Source organism: Drosophila ficusphila, unplaced genomic scaffold, assembly GCF_018152265.1.
Source record: "Drosophila ficusphila isolate 14025-0441.05 unplaced genomic scaffold, ASM1815226v1 contig_712, whole genome shotgun sequence".
NCBI lineage: Eukaryota > Metazoa > Arthropoda > Insecta > Diptera > Drosophilidae > Drosophila > Drosophila ficusphila.
Window position 1 is genome coordinate 496,106 of NW_025064651.1, and position 20,007 is coordinate 516,112.

Sequence of the window (20,007 nt, forward strand, 5' to 3'; positions counted from 1 at the left end):
AATACATATCAAGGGCCAGCAAGGAGCACAAGGAGTTTATATACACGTTCTACTCCGAAATCAACTACACTGGAAGAATCAAGCACACCGAATTTAAATGCCACTCCCACTCCGAAATCGACAACACAAAAAGGTTCATATGAATGGAAAACGATTTTATTTTGGATTTTTGGCATCATTTTTATTGTAGCGATTGTAGCCATTATGGTGTACTTAATTTTTTGTCGCCGTGGACATTATTCTGTTAAAAACCAGAGGTCCCCTACTGCACAAAATTGTCAATATAATCCTCAACGCAGTGCGTGTAAAATTTAATAAATATATGTTATTTATTAAATTAAAAATTAAAAAAAAAGAATTATTAAAAAAAATTTTTTTTTAATTAATAGAAAAAAGATATTGAAAAGTTGTATTTTATGATTTGTTTACAGTTTCTTTTAAAATCAGCTCGTTTAATTTATAATGGAATTGCTTTCTGAGACTTTAGATTTTAATTAATAAAATTTGTACCGAAGTGTCCCACTCACCTATTTTTTATAAATGTTCTAATTTTCTTTAGAAAACTTTACTATGAAAAAAGGGTTATTTTATTACTTATTACTAATACTGGTAAGGAATGTGGCAAATTATAAGAGATTTTAAGCAACTTGAATAAATTTAAGCGTTCATTTTTCACTGATTACTCTATTAATAGGGTGACAAACAAATTCAGCAAAAAGGCAGTAGACAATTCATTTCATAAGTTTTTAATCGTGTTGAATCAAAATCACAATAATACCAAGGAGTACAATATAGATTCAATTTCAGACCGGAACACACATGGTCGACTGCTCGTGGTAGGTGAATCCCGGGTCGCAGATACATCTGTTTCGGCTAACACATACCCCGTTGTTGCACTTTCTGCGAAAGATGGGGGCATGACTAATCTAGTTATATTGTATGTTATATATATAGCATGACTCACTGATAGCAGTCGGCCTGGCAGACGCCGTCCTTGAGATTGTAGCCGGGTGCGCAATCGCACTCGTTGTTCTCCTTGCAACGCCCTCCGATTCCGCAGTCGGGATCGCAGACTGGCTGGCAACCGTCGTCGCTTAGCTGGAATCCCTTGGAGCAGCCGCAGACCTCCGGTTCGGTGCAGTTCTGCCGCGGACTGCTGCCGCAACCACTGCTGCAGATTGGCCGGCAGTAGCGGCGCGTCTCGTCCAGTTTGTAGCCGGGATCACACTGGCAGCTGCCATCCAGGAAGCACTGGCCATTCTGGCAGCCCAGTGGACAGGCGAACACACAGTCGCCGTTGTCGTTCTTCACGAATCCCTCGTAGCACTCGCACTCGCCCGGACTCCTGCAACTCCCATTCTGGCAGCCACATAGTGGTCGGCACACGGTTACTCCCTTCAGGCGACTGGCCGAGTAGCCCGTGCAACAGACCTCGATCAGGGACAGCCGGTTGGCCTGGTCCGTCTGGATGAAGCTGTGGTGCACGAACTTCTCCACCGAGTCCGGTCTGGAAAGAGTTCCAAAATGTTCCTTAATGCATTGGTTACTATTGCAAAGGATATGAGGGAGTTGTAACCGGAAAGTGTTTTTGTTTAAAGCTTGCAAATCAAGCGTATATCGTATTAAGTTTGTATTCGGAAATTTCTTAAGTTATTTTGAGTATTATTTCCCTTTCGACAAACGTCTTAATATATATCATAATAAGCATAATTGAATGGCTTTCTTAATATGAGTGGTTACTTTACAACAATTTTTCAAGGTGAAATTTATAATTGATTTGTTCCTTAGAAGTATTTCTACAATTTATTGCCTATTTTGCAGTGTAACCCAAGACTTACGGAACCCAAATGCGGCACTTGTGCTGCCCTCCAACGGTCGGCGTTTCATGGGATCGAATCATATATTCGCGACTCATTGGCTGCCGTTCCACATTTCGTGGATCCTCGAGACTTCCTTGGGCCATTCGATTATATGACAACTGCCTGTTCTCCAAGTACCCGCCGCGGCCATAGCTACCAGCACCTGGATCCTGAGATACTGGCCTGCGACTGTATCGATCCGAGTAGTTGGGCACATTTGTGTAAATTGTGGGCAGGCAAACCAATATCTGAATAAAGCCCAGACAAAGGCCCACATCCAGTAACGACATTTTGTTTTCAATGTGCTCACAATTTGCCAGCTAAAATTCTACTAATTTTTCCCGCTTGAACACAGATTTTGTTTTGTTGGCTTATCAGAAAACCTATATTCGATGCATAGGCGAAATAGAGAGCCATTTCGTTTCCGAGGGAATCAAAAATATGTTAAGCTGATTTCTTAATAGTTACGACTTGAATTTACCTTAGTCATATGCATTTTTTATCTTTTTTAATTGATTTTAAATTAAATAAGTAACCACAGAATTAGTCGCACAAATATTATATAAACTTGCAGCTTTTAAAAAAACGAAATCGGAAATCACTTTTTGTGCCAATGATTATAGAATCAAAACTAGTCGAATGCTTTAAGTCCTTTATTATTTATTAAGTTATTCATTATTTCTTTTTAATAAATTTTTTATTATATATTATAAACTTTTTTTTAAGTTCCATCTCTATCTGTTGAAAGAAGCAAAGCGGGTATTACAATTAGCAATGAAACCACATAAAACAATCTATAGTCGTTCTCACTTGACATACATTGGCCTTGTGGGCCCTGGGTCTCCTCCTCTCGGTTCCCAATTAAAAGCTGAGAGCCCTCTTATCTTGGCCCCCGGCTGTGATTAGAGACTGGTCCAACTGCGTCGTCGCCGGAGCAGTAAACAAGCGCGACTTGAGCGCTTCGGTAGCGAGACGCAAAGAAGTCTCTTCCGTGGTTCTGGGCGATGTCGCCACTTCTGCGATCCTTGTGCATCCAATCGGTGCTCCTGGTCCTGTTCCTCTGCGTCCTGCACGCCGTCGAGCTGCAACTGCACGAGCAGCAGCTGCAGCAGCAGCGGGACGAGCAGCTGCGCCTGCGCGAGGAGCAGCACCAGCGGGACCTCCAGCGGGAGCAGGAGGCCATCCAGCGACGCCTCTCCTCCTCGACCACCAGTCGCAAGCCCTACATCATCCCCAACGGACTATCGCTGCCAAGAAGGGGGGAACATCCGGACAAGTGCTACCGCGAAGTGCCGTAAGTGAATGGATACAAGAGCTTTCATAGCCACATATTTATTTACATTATTATTTAAATTTTGTTGTTCTTTCCTGCATGGCAAAAACGAACAATAATCAAAATTCTTTATATCAAACAGTACTAAAAAAATATATTTTAAAATATTTTCTAAAAATTGCCAAATGAAAATTTAGAGCATTTAAATTTTTCCTAAAAAAATCTTGGAAATTGTTTGCTAATCAAACTAAACCTTTTAGTTTTAAAGGATATTTAAAAGATATTTTAATTCATAAAATATGCCATTATCCCTTTGCCAGAGCCGTCTTCTTCCAGTACGACAAGGAGGTGAAGATCGTGGGCAACAGCACCACCAATCGGTACTTAAACGTGATCGAGGTTTGCTGCAAGGGATGGCGGAGGTACGAGTACGATTGGAGCCAGTGCGTCCCCGATTGCGGAGAAAGGTGCCAGGAAAATGGATTCTGTGTGGCCGGAGGGATCTGCCAGTGTTTCGACGACTTTGTCCTCAACTATCGCAACAACTGTGTGCCCACTTGTCCACTGGGCTGCCCGCATGGAAGGTGCTTCCTCAACGGCACGTGTCTCTGCGATCGGGGATTTGAACTGGATGGATCGCGAAAGTTTTGCCAACCGCAGTGCAACACCACCTGTGGCCACAACGAGGTGTGTCTGGAGCCGGGAAAGTGCTCCTGTGCCGAGGGCTATGCCCGAGGATTGAGGGAATCAGCTGCTCTGGGCTGCCAGCCCGTCTGCATTCCGGACTGCGGCTATGGCTACTGCGTGGGTCCCAACCAATGCAAGTGCTTCCCCGGATATCTAAAACGGAATGGCGGGATCTCCTGTGAAAGCTCATGTTACCAGTAAGTATTTTTGATTGCTACCACGACGATACGGAATTCAAACTGAATAAGTTGAAAATTCAAAAGAAGAAATAACCTTGGTTTAATACAAAAATCAGTTTATACCACTGAATGAAAGTAGACTATTCACAATTTTAAAGGGAAAACACTTATTTTTGGTGTTTGGCCTTAAATGCTAGACTAATTTGGCTTTCGTTTAATTGAATAGATTTATATTATACAGAACCAATCTTACACATTTTGTCTTAAATGCAGCGATTTAAAAGCGTTCATGTTTTTTAAAAATGTTTCAATAACGACATCAAAACCTTTGCTTAATTTTTATATTTAGTAAGCAAAAACCAAGCTTAAAATTCTACTCATGTTTATTAGAACATTAAATTTAGTTGAGCTTCAAATTTTTAAATAAGTGACATGGCAAGAAATATTCTGTTATCGTCTAAAAGAGTGCTATAGTTCATTAAATTTAAAATTAAAAAAATTTAATTGTTTTTAGGCGCTGTGAGAACGGCTTCTGTGCGAACAGCACAACGTGTGTGTGCCAAAATGGATTCCGCTATGATGAAAACACAACGAGTTGTCTGCCGGACTGCGGGGATAACTGCGAGAACGGAGTGTGCATTTCCCCGGGAAACTGTCGATGCTTCAAGGGCTACGTTCGGAATCGCGAGCGATGCGAGGCGGTCTGCGACAGAGGTTGTGGATTCTACGGGAAGTGCATTGCCCCAAATGTTTGCGGATGTGCCTTGGTTCCCGGTCCAGATCGCACTTACCAGCGCTGCGAGCACGGACTGTGCAACTCGATGGGACGATGTCGCTGCCAGGTGGGCACCACGCGATTTATCGACAAGTGTATGTCTCCGGATACGGTGACCACTTACGCCTCGATGAATCCGATCCGGGTGAACGCCTCCCTGATCCAGGAATTCGATCTGCTGCTGGGCAGGCACTTCAATCTGAGCACCAACAGCTTGATGTGGTGGCTCTGAGATAAGGTTCCCCCAAAAAATACTCGCTAGTGTTCAGAGTCACAAAGAAGTCACCAATAAATACTCATACATTTCTAAAAACTCTTAGTCTTATCAGTGGGTTCATCTCTTTTTATTTAAGGAAGTTTTCGAGATACTCTTGAAAATAAAATAACTAAGAAATTGATTTATCTACAAAAAAGTTGAACTTATAAATAAGGTACATATGTATATAGATTGGTTGACTTCATTTATTTACCCGGCCATTTTTGTTCTATCATAATTATTTAAAAGTCAACATTTTTTTATTGTTCTAAAAATTTATTTACATAATAAAAACTACATTAAAGCATAAAGAATAAACAGTAGCTTTTAATCAAATAAAACTTTGTTAATTTTATTTGTTATCTGGCAAAGCAATATACCCCACGAATGCCGGGTGTGGAAATAGTAATTATCTTCAGACGAATATAGAACATTTCTTTCTCCGAGCACTTAAAAGTCGAGCTTGACACAGACTACAATTTAGTAGCTCCGAGACGTTGGCGAGCACGGCGCTCGCGTTTAAATCCGACCTCACTCTCAGTTGAAAGCCGGAGCGAAATGCACTTGACATCCATGCTGATTGGCCTTCTTATCGCCGGTCTGGCGATCGAGCTACCCACGCCCACTGCCGCCCAATTTTGGAAGAGAGTGGATACCGCTCCAAGTTGGCACAGGGAACTTCTGGCCGAAAGACCCTCTGGTATTTGCTACAAAACTCTTAGGTAGGTGAAATATAAATCTTGATTCCCGGAATGAAGCTCAAGATCTATTTGCTTTCAGCGTGGATACCGTCAATCCGAATTCCAGAAACCGACAGATCTCCTACTGCTGCGATGGCTATGTGAATAAGGGCACTTCCCAGATTCTAAAGTGTGAACCCATTTGTTTGGAGGATTGCTCGAATGGTGTGTGTTTAGCACCGGGAAATTGCCAATGTGGTCCGGGATACTCCAGAGAAAGAAAACGTTGTCGCTTAACCTACGATGAAGATTAATAAACAAAAGAATATATTAGAAAATTAAACCAAAAATGTAGCTAATTTAATAAGTTTATATAAGTTTTAAAATCAAAGTACCTTTACCGAGGTCTTTAATTTTGCCGAATCTCTTATCTTGAAATATTTCCATATATTTTAAAAAGCTTCCCCAATTGTTGTTTAGAACTTTCATCAACATGTTCAGCGACTTTATTGCCAGCCATTTATCATCTTATGTGCTCATCTACATCTCATGGGTACCTGAAGTCATACGCAAAACATTTCTTGGAATTGCCCAGCAGCAATGAGTTTTGTTTACGAGCCGCACAAATGATAGAAGCGATCGATTCGGTTTGCCGAGAGAGAGCAAACCTTCGCTCCAATGGCGAGGTGCTGATTAGGAGGGGAACCAGAGGTCGCCGGAGGCGATATGTGGCTGAGAAGTCCGCCAGCTTCGCATCGGGAGTCGATTAGTCGAAGTGCAACTACAGTCGCCACCGGACGTGGACTCAGTTGCTTCATCAGTTTCCAAACGTAATTGGTAATCCGTAATCCGTAATCCGTGAGTGACATCACCATGAGGTCATCGTGTCAGCTTCTGGCTTTAAGTGTTCTGCTGGCCATCTGTTCTCTGGGCCAGGGACAATTCAAGACATCTGGCATCAAGACACGCCAGCCGGCATCGGGAAACCTCCAGCTTTCCACAAATGGTAATGGCTACAATCAAACCAATTTTGGCTGGAGCAGTTACAACCAGAGCAACTATTCCTGGAGCAAACAGAACCAGAGCAACTATTCCTGGAACAATGAGAACCAGGGCAACTACGGCTGGAGCAACCAAAACCAAGTTAACCAGGGTTCCAGTGGATCTGTGCCGGCCGAAACCTACCAACCGGCCACTTTGCCTCCACTTTATGGACACTACGTACAGGCGGTGACTCCACCAATTCACCGGCAACCTCAAGTCCTCGATGAAACGGCCCTGTTCATCAATAAAACCCGATCTGCGATGGCCAGCGGTGTGTGCTTCAAGGAAGTTCCGTAAGTGTTCCGGGGATAACCGAAAAAATAGTCCCAACCGGGTGGAAAACATTTTTGTAATTCCACTTAAAGTTATCGCCCATTTCGGAGGGCATTCAAAAACAAGGCAAACAATTAAAATAGTGAACTAACGACCTCAACTTCCTCCGCTGGCCTGATAATTAAATGCGACTTGATTTTACGAGTGTATGTATGCCAAGCTAATAATGTGGTTGAATTTAATATGCAACGGGCAGAAAGTTCCACGATAAGCTCAAAGTTAGTGCTTTGCGATTTAGTTTAACTAATTTAAAGGGCTTAATATTGGACATCTTTGATAATCTGAAATATTTGGCATTTATATAGAACCTAAATAAAAGATTTTTGTATTCTGAAGGGAAAACTACAGTGCTTAAAAAGCGGTGCTGCCAACTAAATTGCGGCTATGCATGTTTTTAAAAGCTATTTCAAATACAGTTCGCCTCTCGAAAATATTCTTAAATTGAAGAATTATTTATTCAAAATAAAGACTTTTATTTATGCGCTTTACCATAAATGAATTACTTTTGAAATTATTTTTTGATACTTTATAGAACCGCTTCCCTTCTGCGAAACTCGCGGGATCATTTTGTGGGCAACGGAACCACTCCGGACATGAGTCGCATCGAGGTCTGTTGCGAGGGATACGAGCGCAACCCGCACATCTACCGCAGATGCGAACCGATCTGCTCCGATGACTGTCCCAATGGAATCTGCACGGCGCCCAACACCTGTGTCTGCATCCCCGGCCACGTTCGCACCTCCGAGGGCAAGTGCATCTCCACCTGTCCCCTGGGATGTGGCAATGGGGCTTGCAACGACAAGAACGAGTGCCTTTGCCGCGAAGGTTACACTTTGGAGCCCACGAGTGGCAAGTACTGCCAGCCGAAGTGCAACCCCGGCTGCACCTTCGGCAAGTGCGTGGCGCCCAACAAGTGCGCCTGTCTCGAAGGATACCGCCTGGCCGCCGACGGATCCTGCGAACCGGTCTGCGACAGCTGCGAGAACGGCAAGTGCACCGCTCCGGGTCACTGCACCTGCAACGGCGGATACCTCAAGCTGCAAGGTCGCTGCGAGCCCATCTGCTCCGTGTAAGTAGAATTAACCATTAAATGTTAGCCATATAGAACTAGAATTTTATGTTACTTTTAATGGCATAAAAAGCTAACACTGGCCTAAAAAGAAGTTCAAAATATATAGCTTCAATATTTTCCAAGCCAGAAAGACACAGATTCAAGATTAAATACAAATTCTTAAATTTTCGAACATTATCAATTAGGATCAATTAAGCTAATAAAAACAGGTGTTTGTCTATTCAGAAGATGCATTAAAAATAAAGTTTTATGAAACAAATCTATTATATTAATTTGATATATTTTGATATATTTTAACCAAACCAATTAACTCCTAATTTATCCCCTTCAACTTAGCCCCTGCAAGAACGGCCGTTGCATTGCCCCGGACGTTTGTGAGTGCACTTCCGGCTTCGAGTGGGACCGGAAGTCGTCGGAGTGTGTGCCAAAGTGCGACCTGCCCTGCTTGAACGGCGTCTGCGTGGGCAACAACCAGTGCGAATGCCGGACAGGATACGTGAAGGACGAACACCAGCGCAACATCTGCCAGCCCCACTGCGCCCAAGGATGCCAGAATGGATTCTGCAGTGCCCCCAACTTCTGCATCTGCAAGCCGGGATTCATCAAGAGCGGCATTAAGGGACGCCAGACGTGCCAGGCCGTCTAATTTCGACCTAAAATCTTTATTGTTTCTTCTTAGACCAAATTGAATAAACGCCCGATCAGGGCATTAAACTCGTAAGCCAGCTGAAGAGTGAAATGCTTTCTCCTCTCGACGTTGTAGAACTGTTGGCTAAGTTGGTTGGGTCAATGAAGTGCGTCTCGCCATTGGGACAATTACAGTGCTCCACATCATCACAACTTCCGTTTAGACAGTGCTGTTGCATGATTTTTGGAATATAGATTTTTCTAACGACTCTTGAATACCGAATTTAATTTCATCAAAATCGGACGACTATATCAATAGTCGGAAATATAAAAAATTAATAAAAGAAATCGTCAAAGCTTCGATGGTGCTTCCTTTCTTGTTTTTATTTCTTTTACCCAAAATCTTTCAACCAAACCTCATATTTAGTGTTAGTTTCAGTGATGTGAAAAATGCCCAGCACCATCGATAGTATCAAAATGGGAAAGAACCCGAACAATTTTGCAGCCGACGAGACTACCTTGTATAATTGTACCATGATGGGGCCGATCTGGTCAGTCGTTCCCGAAACCCGAGGCGTGTGGTTTTCAAAAATGAGCGGAAGAATCGGCAAAGCCGAAAGTGGTGGAGATAAGGAGCAAACGAGTGATGGGGAAAAGACTTTACCAGAAACAAGAAAAAATGAGTCAGAACATTGGGAAGATGTTCGGGGAACAAAGCGTCCCAAAATCACAGTCAAAAACGCTTCGGTTTTAGAACCAATCTCCGATGGAAATGAGGAGAAAAACGCAGCTGGATCTTTGGTTTCGAAAACACCCGAAATATTTTTATTGAACACCTACTGCTGGGAACGAGTTTTGTCATATTTGAGCGTGGGTGACCAACTGAGACTGGCTGCATCAAATCTGCGTCTTGAACCGCTTTTTGAAACTTTATGTGTGAAATACAAGCGAATTACAGAAAGCGTCACGTCGGAAATAAGCGTATACGAGCTCTTTCAATTGCTGGAAATCGTTAATGAGAATGTGATCAGCTATGAGTCATGGTTGAGTTTTCATGTAGATGCAGATTGGAGTTTGTGGCTTCTGCGGATCTTTTGTCCACGTTTGCAACACTTGGGAATGATTATTGAACGGCCAAGATGGAATGATCTGTTACAGTTGAAGAGTCTTACATCCCTGCACGTCAATCTTGAATTCTCGACGGCAAAGACGAGCAGAAATTTTGTTCTTAGCCTAGTGAAACTGCCCTGCCTCCGGAAACTGAACTTAGAGGCAGAAAACTATAGTGGAGATGGTCTGCATGTGCTGGAGAATTTAGAATCACTCGTGATTCGTATTTTTCCAGGAATGAATGCCGAGTGTTTGGCCATGGCCTGCCTGAAAATGAAAAAACTCCGCCACCTGGAAATTGAGAATTTCATTAAAACACCCACCGCGGAGAACTTTAGGGTAATAGTGAACAACTGTGGCAATCTGAACAGTTTACACTTAAGCAGTCTTATGGGTTTAAATGTGCCCTACGAAATCGTGAGTCAGTTGCCCAAACTGACGCACTTGGAGATTTTTCACTCTCGCTTTCTGAGGGCAGGTTTCATTGAGGGACTGATCCACAAAACGGGCACTCCGCTGGAAAGCCTCAGTTTGTATGGAAACCGCTTGTGTGCCGATCAGGTGGAGCAACTCTGCGAGATTGCCTCGCTAAGGGAACTTTTCTTCCGCTGCGATACTGTTCCCTTGAGTGGCCTGCGTAAACTAAGAAACTTGGAAATTCTTAACCTGATTACGCTTGAAATTACCAACCACCAAGTGTTGACTATTCTCGAAGGCTGTCCGCGAATCAGAGTGCTCGGTCTGCATGCTACAAAATTGATTAACTCAGATTTTGTTCGAGATGCAACTCGATTGTTCGGATGCCGAAAAATCAAAATCTTTCTATTTGGTCCATCAGTTACTCGGAACTTTATGGGAACTTTAAATGGAAATAGGTTTATTCAATTCGAACACGGTTTTTTGAAACACCCTTGTTGATTAATAATTAATTAAGCAGCGGACTAAAAAGCACATTACTTATTGAGCAGTTTTGAAGTTATATCTAAGAAATCAGCAAAAAGCCAAATAAATTCCCTTTATTAAACGACACAACCTTACGACTTTTAATTTTTAACGTGCCAGGCCGTCTAATTTCGACCTAAAATTTTTATTGTTTCTTCTTAGACCAAATTGAATAAACGCCCGATCAGGGCATTAAACTCGTAAGCCAGCTGAAGATTGAAATGCTTTCTCCTCTCGACGCTGTAGAACTGTTGGCTAAGTTGGTTGGGTTTCAGGCAGCGATCAATGAAGTGTGTCTCGCCATTGGGACAATTACAGTGCTCCACATCATCACAACTTCCGTTTAGACAGTGCTGTTGACCTTCGCCACAACCGCAGATTTCGGGGGCCACACAGCGACCGTATTTTCCACAGGATCTGCGAATGAATAATGCCATGAATGGGGGAAGCCTTGACCTTGCAAAACAAACCTCTCACACTTGGGTCTACACTCGGTTCCGTGGGCTTCGTATCCTTCGAAGCAGCGACAAACTCCTGGCGCAATGCACACTCCATTTCCCTGGCCACAATTGTCGAGGCATTGAGGTAAACAGCTCGTGGAGTTCACGTCGTAGCGATATCCTTCGCGGCAGTGGCATTTGTACCTCGACTCACAGAACCCGTTCTCGCAATTTCTGGAAAGTATTTTGAACAGAATAAATACATTTCAATTCAAATAAAAAACACATTTAGCTGGTTAGTTAAGATGGTAAGGTAATAATAAGAAGATTAATGTGTAAAATTTTGAAAAAGTTAAAGCTAACAAATAATCGGAATATTTTAGTAGGTTCAATAAACAAATCCAAAGTTCACTCAATACATTGAACTACAAATATACTTCACTCTGATGATAATGGAACTATTTTTACTTATTAATTAATACATTCGTTTGTGTTTAGCTTACTTTTGTATCTTCTATAATATTTGACTTAAACATGTAGTCGAATAGATATATAAAAATATCATTTCGGGTTCAAAATACTTACAGGTAACACTCTGCTTCGCAGACATTTCGGTTTGGCCGCTTTATGAATCCCGCGAAGCACTCGCACTGGTTGGGAGCCACACATTTTCCGAATCCGCAGTCTGGAGCACAGACTGGTTGACATCCCAATTCCGGAGTTCTTCGGTACCCGGGGGAGCAGTCGCACTTCCCAGGTGCCACACACTCCTCGTGGGTGCCACATGCCTGCGAGCACAGGGGTCGGCAGAACTTTCGGGTGTCCTGATCGAGAACGAATCCTTGGTGGCAGGAACAGGTGCCATTTAAGTAACACCTGCCATTTTGACAGGCAATTGGACAGGTGTGAATGCAGGCTCCGTGCTCATTGCGAACAAACTCCTCGAAGCATTCGCAGTTTCCCGGATCGCGACAGAATCCATTCCGGCAGTTGTCCGGCGAAGTTGACGAGCAGTCTGGCACACATTTCTGGGAATACTGATCTCTACGGTAACCCGCACAACAGACCTCCACGCGATGGTAGTAAATGGTGGATCCATTGCCGCGCACCGGGGAATCCTTCTCGATTTGGAAAAACACAGTGCTGTAATCGAGTAATCTTGTTAATCTTTTTTGACGTTTCCCGGAAACTTAAGCCTATAATATAGCCTACATTATAATACAATGTATTATTTATACATCGAAGCGTAGATGTTTGATTCGAAATATTTTACAATATTACAAGTAGTTAAATTTTGTATCATTCATGACGAGAAAAAGCATAAAAGTTTTGTATAACTTACGGCACCTCCCGATGGCAAAGATGTTGTTGGTGCTCCCGGGTCAGACTCAGAGACTCGAATTCTCCCAGACTCACTATATCCCCGAAAAGCTCCGTAGAATCGGAATCAATCGGGACAGGAAATGCCGCCAGCGTCAGCAGAGCGGTAAAAACAAGCGACGGTCCGCAAAAGTGCATGCCGCCTTATTGTTTTGAGCTTCGATGTCGAGGAGCGAATGAACGAGCTGACATGGGATTTTGATGTATTATGGGACCTTATCAGCATTGGCTCTCATTCTCAGAAAACGATCCAAAAACACCACAGAAAAGAGCGCACAATTTAAGCTATAAATATTGTGCCTTAGTAAAATGCTTTACATCAAATTTAAGATATATTTCAGGCCTTATAGCTATTCAGTTAAATATTCGTAGTGAATTATGGCAGATAGTGGACCTTATAGAGGACTTATTTAAACCGCATTTATCAAGAAAGTTTAAATTTTATTCCTTTTTGTATGCATGAAAAATAAAAAAATTTACATAAACAAAATTCTGAGTTGTAATGTACATTTATTAATTAAATTTTCAAATATATTTCACGCATTATGGGCATATTAAGCTTACCTAAAATATATGTAATATTTAAAAAAATACTTAATTAACAAAAACATATTTGGATATAATAAAAATGATTTGTACAGTTCGTTAAATTTACCAAAGTTTTAAGTCTTTAATATCTACAGGAAAAACTTATGTTTTGGTAAGGCATTTATATTAATAGACTGTGTTCTTATAGATGGGCAACTCTTTTGGCTGTGATTTGTGCTGGGACCTGTAAGAAATTTGAGTTCTGAGGGGGGATTATCAAGTGGGTGACATGATGGGATCTTTGATGGGGAAGATGACCTCCGTTGGAGAACTGGTCATTTACTGGCATCACTTGTGGCCTGGCCGGCAGAAATGCGGAGGCAGTTGTGGAGTGCTGGACGTGTTGGTGGTTCCGTGGGTGGTGCTGATTCTGGTGGTGGTGCTGCTGGTGGTAACGGATCTCGTCGTACAGATGGGAATCCAAACTGCCCTTTCGCGATTTTGGTGAAACCACTGAGTAGAGAGACTCCTTTCTAGCATAAGCGTAAGGCGGCGTTTTAATCGATGAGTTATTGCTGGGTGTGTCATATAATTCTGGAAGTGTTGCTAAAAAACGTAATACAAAAAATTTAATTTAATTTAAAATTTAATTTATACATTTAAGTCAGTGAAAGGACTATTATTAGTAAAGACATAAGAATCTTTTATAAAAACATAGTATTAGGGTTTCCTTGCTTGTGTTTTAGATATAATAATGGTATTAAAATATATATTTTTCCTGTATATTTTTTTTGTTGAAAATATATATAGCTATTTTAAGGTCGGCCGAGACACTTACATACCCTCGTTCGCTTGGGGCTTGACCGCAAAGACCACTGGAGGTTCGGGCAAAGGTTCGTGAAAGTTCTTGCCCAAAATAGCAGCTTCGGTGAGAACCACTTCCGGATTGGCTGGCAATGTGGTTACCATTCCATTGGCATTGTAAACATCAGAATTCTTGTGGAGATACCTCCGGTAAACGTAAAGTGATCCCACTGCGATTCCAATCAGCAGAAGGAGCATTATGCAGACCAGTGTTGTTACCAAACCGGATTGATGATCCGCTGCCGCCTTGCTTTTATTGGAATCGGATCCCACAAATCCTGCGAGATGTTCCTGCGGCGAAGTAATCCCATTTGTGATGACGTGGATAACCTCTGGAGTTGGGACACCAGCAGCAGCGGCCGAATGGAGATTCTCGAGGAGCTCACTGCCCGATTGGTGAACTATTATCTTGGGGGAGTGCTGGGCATTCTCCTGATTCACCGGCTGCTTAATCAAGATGACTTCGGGAATTGGAAGAGGCGTTGTGGGTCGTGGAATAATACCCATCTTTTCCAGGGTGGAGTTAACAGTCTCTACGATTACATGGCTCACATTTAGCTCAAGTGGATGATCCTGCAGGATGCAGGCACCCGTTTGGGGATTACAAGGTTTCTCATCGCAATCGCAGGCCTTGCGGCACATTATGCCATGGGTTCCTTGAGGACAAGGCTGTTCGCAACTTAGTAATGGAAAGACATAACAAAACTATATTGAAGGCTTCAAAAGTAAAAAGTATTACTTACAACTGCCCTGTCCAACCAGCTATGCAGTGGCACAAGCCCGATTTATTATCGCAGGCTGCTCCATTTTGGCATTGACAAGGATTCTTGCAGTCCAAACCCCAGCGATCGTGATCACAACCTTTGAAAGTAACACATTGAATCACATAATTATATAGATTAAAATCATTTCTTACGTTGTGTGCAATGCTTGCCAATGTAACCTTCTTCGCAACTGCAAATGTCGGGCATTACGCAACTGCCACGCCCACAGCCGCCCCGGCAAATCGGCTTACATGTGGCTTGGCTGTCTGAAAGATTTCCCTCGTAGCCTTGGCAGCAAAAGCGAACAGTTCGCGTTTTGTTTAATTTCTGAAAAAATATTTAACAAATTGTGAAAACCACTTTAAAGAATTTTATTTTACAAAATTATTATTTGCTCAAAATTAAACTTTTTTTTATTACAACATGACAATTACATTTTGTGTCTATAATTGTTTTTTTACATTTGTTTTATGTTTTTTAAGTAGGTGAAAAATACTCAATTTTGTTAAAAATACATAGATAAATTATGAAATAATAGTAAAAGACAAATATGGCAAAAATCTTTATCTTTAAATTTAAATATTTAATGATATAACAATGAGCTTTTTCTTAGTGATCATACATCAGCCAAAGCCAAAAAGTATGCCGTATAAGCGTTCGTTTAAAAACCTCTGGACTGCCACAGAAATTCATTTGATCTGCGACGCTGAAGAGGGCATCGTTGCTAGAGTCCATTAATTGGATAAACTTGCCAAGAGCTCTCCATCAGCCCTGTCAACGCCTCAGTGTCACTTGCCCCTGTGGACTTTAACCCATCTCCGCTCAGTTACAAAATTAAGATGGAGATTATTGTAAGTTGTTGAGTGAAGGGCACAGTACCGCCCTCCAGAAGCACACGCATCGCCCCCGAATACCCCTTGAGTTGCCAATTTAATTGGATAATCAGTTATCCGGGGGAGCTTCTCACACTCATTCCGCTTCCAGATTGAATCCCAGTCCGTTTCCCGACTCACGCATTGTTCGTTGATGGATTCGTATCTGAACGATGGATGTGTATCTGTATCTGCGTCTGTAACCGCCTGCATATGTGTCCACCACAGATGAATGAGGCGGAAATTTTAATATAAACAGTGAAATTCGATTCGAGTTTGGTCTTCTGATTCATTGTGCCTCTGCATAATTACGGTTGCCTTTTCAAATGTTTGTCATATACAGTAATTGAATACAAGTTGAGCAATTTTCTACATGTGCCACTCGACTAACCGCACCACCAAACCACCCAATACCGCCACCCCCTCCCGGTGGTTAATTTTCTTGTTGTTGTTGCCCATCAATCAGCTGCAATGAAAATTTTTCTTTGGAAAGCTATCGAAAATCTTTCGGCACTTTGAGGCTCAAATTACAACTAGCCCAGGTATCAGATCCTATTCCCTCTTTGACTCGAACTTCTTAAGGCATTCATGTTGATGTTAATTAATTAAATTAAATTGGCGAATTAGTGGCAACATTTCCTGACCAAAAGCCGAGTGTTGGCCAAGCAGGCGTTGACCAAAATCGCAAGGAATGCATGCGGCAGGGTTAGAAAATTATTGCGACAATCGGTGAAATATGTATTTTTGGGGTGCGGGCCATTAAGACGATTCTCCGCAGGCACCCTCTCACATGGCGAGAGCCCCGAGAGCTCCAATTAAAATAATTATGAAATTAATTCGAGGCAGGCAGCGAGCGAGCGATCTCGACTCGCACAAATCATTAGACACGAAACCGAGAGAAAAAGCCAAAAAACTAAGCCAAAACTGGCTGCCTCTTGTCATGGCGATGGCGATGGCGATGGCGATGGCGACGCTTGCAACTCGGCTTAGTGATGCAATCGAAAGTGTGTCAACAGCTTTGGCATCAAGTCGCCGCGCACAAGTGGAGCTCTTAATGCCGCTGATCGGTTGGCCAGGCCATCCAGCCTGGCCATAAGTGCTGGATTTTCCGCTTTTCATTTGCACTTTCCATCACTGACACCATGACATAATTATTTTGCCAACCCCCAGTGCAGCATACAAAAAATAAATAACAAAATAAATAACTGAATAAATAGAAAAAAAAAATAACCAGCCGAGCCTGATTAAACCCCTCGGATCAGGCAATTGCAACCGGATTCTGGCCAAGCTTGGTCAACACTTGGCCGCTGCCGTTGTTTTCCTCGCTTTTCCCACTGCGCAAAATGGTCAAAATGGTAAAAATGGTCAGGCGGTGGGTAGTGTGGGCCTAATAGTATGCTTGTGTGGCACAGACAATTGCCGAAAAATAATAATTATTTATTGACACTAATGGGGGATCAGCTATCATCATTTATCAATGTTGCATTTAACAAATTGTGATGTAAGTGTAGTCGTTCTTGTTTTTTTTAAATAAATGATGAGGGATCATTAAAAAGAATTTGATAAATTAATGTAATGACTATTATTTTTATAAATACTATATTGTTTTGTTTACTAGATTTAATAAAATTGAATGTATATATATTCTCTTTTTTCTTTCTAAGATGATCAACAAAAAATATTCATAACCGGAAATTGTAAAAAATTTTAATTCAAATTTTAGATCTCTCTACCAATGTATCAATACATTAACAACGCGTATACGCCGCATGTGCCCAGTTGTTCAAGAAGTTTGCCAGTCAAGGACACACATAACTGGATTCTTCGGGTCAAAACCGGTCGCATGCATCTCGGCCGGGTGAAGTGCATCTGCATCTTCCTGTGGCAAGAGCACAGCTGCCACAAGTGCCACTCATTGCGGCTTCCGTTCTCCAGTGCAGAAGGACAGGAAACCCCGTCCAGATTGACCAGAATTGCGCAATTCAACTGGTCGCGAACAGAACCCATAAAGCGAGCGATATTTATACATACGCTGCGAAAAAGTAATCAAAGTCGGTCATCGAATCGGGGCAATTTATGGATAACGTCGCGAGCGGCTTCCTGGTTGGGCAAATCGAAATCAGGTTTCTGGCGCAGACTGCCCCAAGATGGCGGGAAAAGTGGCCACGGCGAAGGTGTTGCCACTGGCTGGGATTTCGATGATGCAACAGATGCCCGCAAAGGCAGAGCCGGCAGTGGAACACCTGCGACCATTTGGTGGATACCCCTCGGTGCTCCGGAGGCGAATTCAACTCACCTGGACCCTCACCACCTCGCGCATTTCCGTCTTGTAGGTGGCACATCGCGGCGGGATCTCCATGCACCAACTGGAGGTGCGCACGCGCACCGGTTGCATCTCGGGCACCTGGACATGCTCCACGTAGGGCTCCTCGCGGATGCAAATATTCCCGGGACTCTGAATCGCGGGCAGGGCCACGGCCCCAGCTTCGATATCTTTAAGGTTCTTATTGATTTTTAGGCTGCTGTTTTGACCGGATCCCAAAGGTATCACAATTGCAAGGAGCAGCAGCAGTTTTCTCATCAACTTTTCACGAGGCATTTTTGATTTACTTATTTCGATAGAAAAATTATGAAATAACAGTTTCACATCATTTCACAGGATGTTTAAATTATTAAAGCTTTAATAGATCTAAAAACTGGAATTTAAGGAAATTTTAGAAAAGACTTTTTAAAATAGTTAAAATACTTTTAATGGAACACAGTTTTTTAAGCACTTATACAATTTCAATTAAAATGACTTATGTGTCATTATATTTAGGAATCCATTGATGTTGTATTAATATAAAGGATTAAGTTAAGAAGTCCATTTAATGAAAGTTAATCTTTAATTTTTTATGTATAATTATTCTTTTTTTGATCCCTAACAACAGTTCACTTTCTCTTATTCTGTTTGAATTCTGATCCCAATTAGGATTTAATATTTTTTCACTTGTTTGATATGCGCTGCGTGTACGAATGGATCGCGAGTCTCGTGAAAACTGTTTCCCCGTTGGCGCTGATTCTGTTACTCACCCGAATGTTCCTTCTCGAAATAAAGTAAACTACGACAAAAAACGCCAACAAATACAGTAGTTATTGCAAATTGTCGTCGTCGTCGAGCCAATAAAGGCCGTTCGGGGAGGTGAGGGACTGGAGATCGGCGAGTGGAGAGTGGAGAGCGGAAGTACGCACTGCACATCCAGCTCAACAATTCTACAAAGCGAAAGTGAAATGTAAAGCACCCCGTTAAACACACGGAAAAGTCTCCACTGCAAGCGAATAATAAAACTGAACTCCCCAAAGCGATTTTTCGACGAGGGCGATGATTGCATCTAATTGAAATGTTGATCATGTCCTTAACATGCGGCTGTCATTGCGGGGCAAAAACCCGACTCTCAACGCATTTTTCGTTGTCACTTTTGTTTCGATTCGCCTTGCGCTTTTCTTCAGCCTTAATTTGATTAACTGGAACCACAGATGTGTGGGAGAATTCTACCGAAGTAATCCAACATGACTAAAGATCAAATTATATAGCTACAGAATTCTTTATTTAGGAAAAATAATTATATACATTCAAATATTAAGCTCAAAGCCCAACCATTTTCTTATGTTTCTATGAGTGATAGATTACTAATTGATTACTCACAAGTTAATTATTTTATTTTGTTTATCTATAAGCTGTCAAACTTGCCTTTAAGTCTCTCAAAACTTAAGTGAATGCAAAAACATTCTGTTATCTATAATATAATTGTTTTGATAAAACAAAAAATACCTTACCTGTTATTTTAATAACTTAATTTCAATGATGTTTACTTAATTCATAATCAACTTTCGCATTAATCAATCCGCTTACCAGTAGCACCTGTGCTGTCAACATATCATAACAAATTAACTAATAAATTTACTCAAGTCAGTATAAATGAAATCTTCTCAGATTAATAAAGATCATACAGACTTAACTGGTTGAAGCGAATTTAAAGTACTTTGCACCCCGCCATTAGTATCTTCTTCATTTAAGATGATTACAAGCTGACGGAAAGTATGCGGCTCCACTCAACTCACTTAGCCAAAGTGTCTTATTTCTTAGATAAACTTTAGAACAATGCCACTGAAATGACCGTGCACCACCGCCCCAAACAAAACCCGACACGCCCACACAAGTGTTGATTGTCTTGTTTACACCGAAGTTGCTACTCTTGTTGCTGTTGTTTTTGCCCCTGCAATTTATTAAATCAAATTTATACACAACAAAAAACCAGTTGGCCACTTCACCAGAAACCGCA

General features: G+C 41.9%; 4 protein-coding genes across 4 annotated transcripts; 3 read left to right on the top strand and 1 right to left on the bottom strand.

The window, feature by feature from the left end:
• Positions 1-730: 730 nt before the first annotated feature.
• On the bottom strand, positions 731-18,455 carry LOC108096763. The gene is made up of 17 exons (XM_043208810.1): positions 17,982-18,455; positions 14,966-15,140; positions 14,793-14,910; positions 14,028-14,728; positions 13,403-13,791; positions 12,918-12,942; positions 12,620-12,800; positions 11,863-12,420; positions 11,308-11,511; positions 10,999-11,254; positions 8,543-8,743; positions 7,917-8,062; positions 7,747-7,856; positions 4,898-5,001; positions 1,839-2,179; positions 965-1,507; positions 731-900 (listed from the first exon to the last, which is right to left on the bottom strand). The coding sequence occupies exons 1-17, from the start codon at positions 18,282-18,284 to the stop codon at positions 804-806; spliced, it is 4,452 nt and encodes a 1,483-aa protein (XP_043064745.1). The 5' UTR covers positions 18,285-18,455; the 3' UTR covers positions 731-803.
• LOC108098354 (fibrillin-1) lies at positions 2,792-5,086 on the top strand. Its single transcript, XM_017201199.2, has 3 exons — positions 2,792-3,153; positions 3,453-4,016; positions 4,513-5,086. The coding sequence occupies exons 1-3, from the start codon at positions 2,864-2,866 to the stop codon at positions 5,003-5,005; spliced, it is 1,347 nt and encodes a 448-aa protein (XP_017056688.1). The 5' UTR covers positions 2,792-2,863; the 3' UTR covers positions 5,006-5,086.
• On the top strand, positions 5,509-6,173 carry LOC108098356 (nephronectin). Its single transcript, XM_017201201.2, has 2 exons — positions 5,509-5,751; positions 5,810-6,173. Exons 1-2 carry the CDS (start codon positions 5,588-5,590, stop codon positions 6,021-6,023), a joined length of 378 nt encoding a protein of 125 aa, XP_017056690.1. The 5' UTR covers positions 5,509-5,587; the 3' UTR covers positions 6,024-6,173.
• On the top strand, positions 6,484-8,879 carry LOC108098355 (delta-like protein C). The gene is made up of 3 exons (XM_017201200.2): positions 6,484-7,046; positions 7,619-8,155; positions 8,495-8,879. Exons 1-3 carry the CDS (start codon positions 6,583-6,585, stop codon positions 8,802-8,804), a joined length of 1,311 nt encoding a protein of 436 aa, XP_017056689.1. The 5' UTR covers positions 6,484-6,582; the 3' UTR covers positions 8,805-8,879.
• Positions 18,456-20,007: the final 1,552 nt, after the last annotated feature.